The sequence below is a fragment of the Ochlerotatus camptorhynchus genome, unplaced genomic scaffold (assembly GCF_037179485.1).
Source record: "Ochlerotatus camptorhynchus isolate MF236.1 unplaced genomic scaffold, CSIRO-AGI_Acam_v1.1 ptg000300l, whole genome shotgun sequence".
Lineage (NCBI taxonomy): Eukaryota > Metazoa > Arthropoda > Insecta > Diptera > Culicidae > Ochlerotatus > Ochlerotatus camptorhynchus.
In genome coordinates, this window is record NW_027040788.1 from 1,445,540 (window position 1) to 1,455,030 (window position 9,491).

At 39.0% G+C, this 9,491-nt stretch overlaps 1 protein-coding gene across 1 annotated transcript; it reads right to left on the minus strand.

Annotated features, from left to right (window-relative positions):
- Positions 1-4,709: 4,709 nt before the first annotated feature.
- On the minus strand, positions 4,710-7,954 carry LOC135707000 (uncharacterized). Its single transcript, XM_065228718.1, has 5 exons — positions 7,643-7,954; positions 7,412-7,577; positions 7,120-7,354; positions 4,797-5,005; positions 4,710-4,750 (listed from the first exon to the last, which is right to left on the minus strand). The coding sequence occupies exons 1-5, from the start codon at positions 7,952-7,954 to the stop codon at positions 4,710-4,712; spliced, it is 963 nt and encodes a 320-aa protein (XP_065084790.1).
- Positions 7,955-9,491: the final 1,537 nt, after the last annotated feature.

Here is a 9,491-nt window from a genome sequence, read left to right on the forward strand (position 1 = left end):
AACGGGACGAATTTCCTGGGAGCAAGCAACCTGCTGGCAAAGCAGATCCAGGACATCCACGAGAATTGCGCCCTAACGTTCACCAATTTCCAAACCAGATGGTATTTCAACCCACCTTCTGCGCCTCACATGGGTGGGTCATGGGAGCGTATGGTGCGCTCTGTGAAGACGGCCATGGCAGCGATTGCCGATCACCCACATCATCCCAGTGACGAAGTGCTGGAGACGGTAGTCCTAGAAGCAGAAGCTATCATCAATTCCAGGCCGCTTACCTACATCCCGCTGGATTTCCCCGAGCAAGAATCGTTAACACCAAACCACTTTCTGCTCTTCGGCACAAAGGGCGTAGTGCAACCTGAGATGGCGATCCATACTAGCGGAAGTACACTACGGGATAGCTGGCGTCTCGCGCAGACCTTGGTGAATCACTTCTAGACCCGGTGGGTTCGGGAGTACCTTCCAACGATAACTAGGCGCACCAAGTGGTTTGAGCCAACGAAACCACTCGAACCTGGAGACTTGGTACTCGTCGTCGAGGAAGGAAAACGGAATGGGTGGCTGAGAGGTCAAGTCGTTGACGTGACCAAAGCCGCTGACGGACAAGTGCGGCGTGCAGTAGTGCACACGAAGAACGGACTAATCACGCGACCAGCTGTGAAGCTAGCTCCCCTGGACCTTCAGGTATCGGGATTCTCCGGAACTACACGGGCGGGGGAATGTAACGGAACCACAGGGCAGTCTCGTTTGGTAGCTGAGTGAGTTCCGTATCACCCAAGACCTGTCAGCGAAAACGTCAGGGAGAGTACAACGGGTGACGTGGCTCTCAAACGTCACAGGCAGCATAAAAATCGTTGACACAGAAGAAACACAAACGTGAAACAACGAATAAAAACAAGGAAAATTAAGGTTAAATTCTTAAAAGTAACGCTTAATTATTGCCTAATCAGGCTAATTAGATAAAATTATGATCTAGTAAATGCAAAGTGACTAGGTGGCAATTACTTCAGCTTTGCACTGGGTGACGTTTTGCCTAAAATTAGAAACTTAATACTTGTTACAAGTACGGAATTAAATAATTTCCAAATTTGGAAGATAGTTTCGGGTTAGATTAGAGGAGAACACGAAATCCTTTGAAGCTGGGTACAACCTGCTATCGGGACGCGTTTCTCTCCCAATCCGAAACAGTTAATAATGAATTAGATGATAGGGTAGATTTTGATGAAGAACCGCAAATTTTTTGTAAGGGATTTAGGTGTACCAAAGCCGAATTAGATTCGGTTTTGACAACTGGAATTGCCGAGGTACAGCGTTGCAAGACAACGTCAGCAGTTTTTGAAACATACGCCAAAACATTCCATGAAATTTTGGAACGTTCGACGTATGCAGCGATAACTGCTGACTCTTGTACGCAAACTGCAACTCCCAAATTGCAGCGTTCGCAGACAAATTATGTATACGCTGGATTTTGGGAAAGCTGTACCCATCGTCAACATTGTAGTGTTCAAACCGAGGAACCAAATTTGACGTTTTCGAAGCAGCCTACTGTGATGCTTCTCCAAAATTCCAGAGACCCAAACCCAAATTTAGTAAATAAATTGTTTGGCTGGAAATCTATTATCTCGACGTTTTTGGCTTCGGCTGTGTTCCTCGGATTGATGGAAATTCTAAATTTGTTCTAGCAGTTTGGCGTAGATTTTTTTGTGATTAGATCGAGCTCACTGGTGTGTGGTCCAACGAATTTCATCGAAATTATTTAGCTTCTCCGAGGTCTTCTGAAGAGTATAGGTGTTGTAGCCGGGTACAAGCTAATACTTAGAGCTACCATCTTTGCTCCGACGATTCCTTGGAACCCATTAACACCGAATAGGGACCTTTTGGTGAATAAAATTTGTTTAGGGACCGTGCTTGGATGGCCCATACCATACTATTGGGAGTGTCGTCCAAGCAAACCAATCGATGTGGCAGAATGCTTTCATCGAAGATCTTGTTTGATTATGAAGTTCGAAGGACCACTACTGTGAGCTCGACCGTTGCATTTCGGAATACAAGTGTTAGGTGTTGAGATATAGGATATAGTTATAAAAGATAGAGTTTACAGGTTCTAGTCAGATAGGTAGCCAGAAAAAAAATAGGTAGCTAGGACAGGAGCACATATGTGATTGGCAGGGAATGTGGTGGGAGTTTAAATGTACTGAAAAGTTACCCCTTTTTAGGATTTCGATCGAAACGGGTTGTAATAATCGGTTTTGATCGAAATAAGAAATAGAGGTGACTTTTCAGTACATTTAACGGGGCTTATCACATATGTACTCCTTTCATCTTGTTAGTTAGCTACCTCCAAGAATGGGCCACATTTATCAGCATAACATTTTCCGGAATAGTTGGTTTTCGAATATTTTAGAAAAGAAAGTTTTAAATTTTTAATAAAATGGGAGCATTTCCTTCTTTATGTGTTCATTACGTTGTTTTAATACTGATATTTTGATCGTTTGTTTATGTTTCATTTGATATTCGAATAAAGAAGGCAATATTCCCATTAGCAAAATTTTTAAAATAGAATGCAATATTTCCGTTTTGAATGACTATGATTTTAGACATTCCGGTAAATGGCCCGTTTTGGGGAAATGAAACTCCGTTAGATGCATTTTTAATCAGTTAGGAGCTAGGACAGGAGCACACATGTGATTGGCAGGGAATGTGGTGGGAGTTTAAGAGTACTGAATTCTTTGTTCAGTACTCTTAACGGGGCTTATCACATATGTGCTCCACTATTCTTGAAACACAGGATAGAGTTGATTTCAGGTTAGGGAAAGTTGGTAGTTTGAGGGAAATTTCATATAATAGAAAATAAAGAAGCAAGAAATGTAGTCGCGCCTTTGTCTTAAAATACTTAAAATTGCATTTGCGCATTTCAGGGGAAAAAATAAGTTAAAAAACATCCCAGCAATTTAGAGCAATTTTGTTTTGGATTAAGTGTATAAGGCTTCAAAAGATCCTGTTGACAAATGAATAGCTCAAATAGTATTGCGTAACTAAAGCTAACCAAGACATCATTGTGGAATGCTCGTCGGCAGGGGAACTATGCCATTAGCGCGAAGCATTTTTAAACCACTGATGCTGGCGCCAACTAGTATCGTTTTTACTATTGGCTCATCACTTGATGCAATAGGATCAGATCCGTCTTTAAAACAAGATGGGTACGTGTGTCAGTTTTTGATCTCAGTCGTTTTCTATTTGACCCTGTCTTGTTGAGATGGTTATTTCGGCATTGTCATATTCATCTCGGGTTTGCTATAATAGTGATTTACTCACTGTATTTAATAATTTTAGCCTGAACCATTGGTCCGGAATGTCTACCGTAGAACCCGAAATGGACCGTGGAGCAGTAAGAGGCATTTGTGGGAACATAGAATTGGGCTAACAATAAGCCTTACCAGAACGAAAATGATCGCCGGTAGGTAACGTGATAGACATAGTGGTGTTGGTATGTCTAGAGGCTTTATAAATCAACTAAAGATAACTCTTAGGGAACATCCATAAATGACGCGTGTGAGGGGGAGAAGGGGTCTCAGAAATTGTGACCGTACATTGCAAAATACGCTAAGAGGGAGGACAGTGGATCTAACATTGATCAAAGTTATGCTATGTCATTTATGGATGGTCCCTTAGGTCTACTTCAGTTATCATTTAAGATCTTATATGCCAACTACGGTGGACTTACCTTGGGTTGATATCAGGCTTGACGGGCTCTTAACTTAGCTGACGGCTGCTATCCATATTGTCTGCTATAGAAGGCTGAATTTCAAATGCCCAAATCTGCAAATGAAAAAAAAAATGAAATTAATTTAAAAAAAATCAGAACAGGGTGAGTGAGTCAGTAGTGGAGGAACTAAGACAATTTATTTATTAAAAACATATTTATGCATACAATTTATATACGTCAGATCATAGCTTTAAATCTCTATTTTACTAGAAAAATATTACATTGTGATTAAATTGTACATTTTTCAAAAACTCGTCCTCCATTAATAATTGGCAAGTTGATTAATATTGGTTTCCTCCCTAAATATTCTACTAATTATACTATAGAGATTCTAAGATTCCACATCCGTACCGACTAAATACCAAAAACTACATAAGCCCAGAACGCGTTTGACAAGCGAATTGGACATTATGAAAGCTTCGTAGGTCGCGTTGAGTCCCAACAGCCGCGAAAAGTTCAAAATGCACTTGATAATATAGAATTAAAAAAAAACTCTACCTACTAAAGTAGCCACCACAAAATTTAAGATTAACCGATAGGTATGCGATATATATAGAATCTCGCTCCATTATGACATGAGATTAAGACTTAGTCCTCCCACCAACGTCAAGGTGCAAAAACTAGCCCTTGGGAGGGATGTTCATAACCTTTTTTCCTTCAAGATTTAATTTCCATATTAACGTGTTATATGATGAATTTGCCCCCGAATTACGGTATTCAATTTAGAGTTGCGTTTATTCTTTTTGTTTGAATGCTTCATAATAATACATAATAATACAAATCAGTAAGAATTCGAGGAGCAGTATAACATTTTATAGAAGTGCGGGGAATTTTGAAAAAGAAATATCAAACAATTTCGTAAAAGTTTAGAGCTGCATAACATTTTATAGAAGTGCGGGGATATTTTTAAAAAAGTAAAGAAAATAAAGCCGAATCTAAGCCACGCTTACCCGTTCGGTGTTGATACCGGGCGAAAAGCGGGACAAGCTGGAAGTAAAAGCGAAAGAGGTCATAGTCTATAGACTCCACTTACCGTCTGGTCTGATTGGTGTTTCAACTGAAAGGATAACCGTTATTCGGGACGTGAAAATCTTGAGCAGCTTCAGTTGCAACGTTGATGAGTGCAACGAAGTGGTAGTTCCTCTATCGAAGAAGAATCCACCTTTGTCCGAGATATGCGTTGAGGCCACTATGGATCCGGGTGAGGATGTCTTCGAAGATGCTTTGCAAAGGGTCATCTGCCTGCTCCAGTATATCGAGTGGAAATTGGGATTCAGGGGAATCCTTAAACTCTGAAGGAATCGCTTTCTGGCCCTGATGGCGACAAAAAGGTTATGCTGCAAGAACTTCTGAAGCGTTTCTGAACGGTGATCTTGAGGAGGCACAGTTTATGCGCCTGCCTCCGGGGTTCGTCGTAAAAGGTGCTGATGCTGAAGCACAGTAAGTACACACTTTAAGTAGAACGTACCTTGTTTTTTAATAACTTGTTTATCCCTCGATTTATTTCCTGTAACATAAAAACGTGCGTTAGAATAAAACGAATAAATTAATAGAAATAAAAAGAAGCGCAAAACCGTACCGTAATGTTTTTTATTCCGTTCCAATTCAATTCTGTTGTCCGTGTCTTGTCGATCCTTCCCATGTATATAAAAAAAATGGTTGAAACGAATGACAACAATTCTGCTTTTTTTCAGTGGTTGCTGAGTTTTTTTATCAGTGATTTCTGATTGCTGCGATTTTTTACAGAAACCGAAACGTGTTTGAGTGTTTGGAGCGCATCATTGTCTCTCGTTCGAAGTACGATTCTTGAAACTTTTCCTGTAACGTTCTTGAATTTGATAAAATTTCTTCACCCGACCAACCATTTATTTAAATTTCTTCAAATTGCGATACATCGGCCTTTAAAGCCATTCATATAAAAAATCGATAGCGATCGTCACCATTTCATGAAGCCATTCAAAGCTACTCCAAGTCTAATAATGAATAATTTATAAAGATTTTTATCAAAATCTCGATACCAATCGTTAACGATGTAAAGATAACGATTTATGTTGCCAGTTCAGTACTGATCTTTACGTGGATTTATTTGAAACGTAATTAAATATTATAAAAAAATATTTTTTGCGAAGCGTGGAAACTTAATTTCTTAAACTAAAACATAATTGAATCATCTTAGCCAGACGGTGATCATCAACAGAAGTAAACATATTTCTGTCAATTACAGTGCTGATATTTTTAAGATTTTTTAACTGCACAATTACTAGTTTCGATCCCATGCCATTTAGGGTATACTGATTTCGTTGTTGGTTGCTGATCCTCGGGTCTACAGCTGCTGTTGATGACCTTCCCAACGACTGCAGAACATACTCTTGTACATGGTGTGTCGAATTTTCTGTACATTTATTCATGCATCTTTGAAATAATTTGTCATAACATTAAAACAGTCAGTCGTCAAGGTTTCAAGTTTCCTCTTTCGTTTCAAAATGCCGAGAATCTTACCACGGGTTCTTAAAAAAAGACCGAGAGCACATCGACATAAACTTAAAGAGCCACAATTGCAAACATTTGCTTCGCCGCGGCCACGGACGTGCCTCCCCATTCATTTACCGGATGCTGATGCTTCTTGCGATGAAGTACGGAATTCGTCAACGGAGAGTGCCTCTTCGAACGAATTTATGGATATAGAGTATTTGGATCAAGCTTTTGACGAGACAATATGGAAAAATCTTGTTCCGTTGACTGAAAACGAGTATGGAAACAATGTTAGTGACGGATTTAATTTTATCAATGCACACGTTTGTTAGCTATTAATTTGTTTTTTAATGTGTTTCCTATGCAGAATACAGATGAATCAATTAGAACAACTGATGTTTCTCCCAGCTCCCAATTGAAAGCAGATCTGGCAGGTTGGGTTTCAAAATACAGTGTTCCGTTGGCCGGAGTCTCCGATTTACTGAAGATTTTGAAGGAACATACTGGATTGGATTTGCCAAATGATGCGCGTAGTCTTCTTAAAACACCAAGAAAATCCAACGTTCGGGAAATGTGCAATGGAGAATACATTCACATTGGTATAGCGGAGTTTTTGAACCAGTTCAATTTGATGGATCATATCAAAGAAGGACGACCAATTATTCTATCTTTTTCGGTGCGAACGATTTGTGGATTATATCGGGAGCTATCCATACCGAAGGGTTTATACGGCATGTATTCATCGTAGGAATTTTCAATGGACCATAAGATTATAACAAAACAGGTGTTATAGTTTGTTACCGCTTTTATTAAAAAAAAACAAGAGCAAAAATTTCTTAGTCTTTGAGCATTTTAATCACTTCTTTTTAATTTCAAGATCTTACTCAGTGTCCTCATCCAAGACTTCATCCTCATTGTGGCCATCGTTAAGCTCCATCTTAAGCAGCGGAACAGTCAACTTTTGTCTGCTGACTCGTTGTCGGCTTACGGACCCAGATTGCTTGCGCTTACTGCTCCTAATCCGATCACATGCATGTTGCATTTGGTACCGAAATTCGACACACGCTTGGGCTGCTGGGTTCTCCGTGTTGTCAAAGAGCGAATGATCGACGAGAGCTTCTGTAAGATGCAATAATATGTATTATATTTTGAATTCAGCAAAAATAAACTACTTACTTATTAATACTTGTGTCGAGCACAAACTTTTGAGTGCCTGTTTGCCACCAGCCCCAGAATAGTTCACTTGAGACTGCAATGCAAGGTCATACACTTTCTCAATGAAAGCCATGGTTATCACTTTCAGAGGCTTTTTAAACAGTACGAAAGATGCTAAGAACTTTTCCTGCAAATAAACGATATGAGTTCACTAATAAGCAACATAAACAGAACATAAATTGTACCACTTACAAATTTCTTTTTGTTGTCGTTTTTTCCCAGCAACTCCTCGAATCTGATCAATGCATCAGTGGATCCCAGAGGCATGAACTCTCTAATCGGATTAAAAAAATCCTGTGTTGACGATGTACCCGGTGGCAATCCTTGCTGGACCAGGATTTGTACTTGCTCCTTAATAAAAGTCACATCGGCCTGTAGCGCTCTTATTGAATCCGCTTGCTCGTTGTATACATCCAGCGGAAGTGTCACTACTACTGCCTGATTATTTTGAGTTTCCTCCAGCACCTCTTCCTCAATTTCAGGATTGAAACTTGGATCGGACATCTTCGTGTTTATTTGTTCATTCAGAAATTTTATAAACATATCCATCTGTCACATGATGTATCGAACTATTTTTACCCAGCGGTGCAAATCGATAACAAGGGGATTATGAATGTGCATCGATGGCATTCTTTGTTGTTCTTTAGCGAAGTGCAACGATACGATGGTATAAGAATTTAAATAGTTTTATATTAATATCTATGAAGAAAGCTCAAGCCCTTGCGATATATCGAAATTGGACGTAATTTATTATGGCACCTTTATAGATTTCTATAATACTACCGATAAAGAAATTTTCTTAAATGTGAGTATCGATCAATAAATATTTTTAAATATACGTATCGCAATCAAACAAATTTCAAGGTAAAGAATTATCGACAAAAATCTTTATTTTTGCATAAAGAACTTTAACGAAGTTTCACGAATGGTTGGTCGGGCAGTGGGAACAGGAGTGATAGAATTTTGAGAAATTTTTGCGTTGTTATCCCCAGTGCACAGTGTTTGAAGCCTATATCTGGATCAACAATAGAAAAGGGCCCATCAGCATTTATAAACAAACCGTTCCAAAGCCCATTTCTCATAGATCGAAGGCCGCCCACACAAACCAATACCATTATCGGGTAGGTAGAAGTTTCCCCTATCCGATGATGGTGTTGGTTTGCGTAGGTAGCCTTCGATTTGTGAGTAAAGGGCTTTGGAACGGTTTGTTTACAAATGCTGATGGGCCCTTTTCTATTGTTGATCCAGATATATGATAGCCACCCAGGATGTGATTTCCGGCGGTATGTTTGGCACAAAAACGTTGAAGACATTTACTGGTTGTGCCACCTAGCAGTGGACACCATTGGCAATATTGCCTATGTAGCGTACACCGAGCAACGGATTCGCCAAGTTTGTGCACCAACAGTTGGATCTTCGTGATCTTTTCAAGGTGTAATGATGTAATAGTTAATCCAAGGCAGGAACAATGTAAAAACACTTAGATATATATCATAACAATTAAGGCTGGAAGGTTACTGTAGTAACTTGAACACCTAGGTTAAAATGAAATTTAATTTCAAATTTCAATGGAACAAATAAAGAGTTAAAAAATGTAATAGTTAAGAGCAGAGCCATTATGTTCCCGCATAAGCGCGAACCATAAATTGACCTTACCGATAATGGTTATAAATTGTTTATAATCCCTGCTAAACTTCAACTGAAATGGTTATGGAACTTTACATAAACGTTTAATGATAAAGTTTTAACCTTAAGTATTATAGTTTTTTGGAAGTGGACCTTACAAATAATGGATTGTTAAGAACCATAACCATTCCAAATTCTTGTTTTCTCCATACATTTTCGGAAAGAAAACTATACTAAAACCTTTTAACTTATGGTTTAAGAACAGTAATGGTAATGGTTATGGTAACCAGGAAGGTCAATGAATGGTTTTGTAACATCGATCAACTTTATGTGGAATATATCGCGAATTGGTTGCCTGTAAATTACTGATTACCAATTCACGATATATTTCACGTAAAGTTGAGTGATAATATAA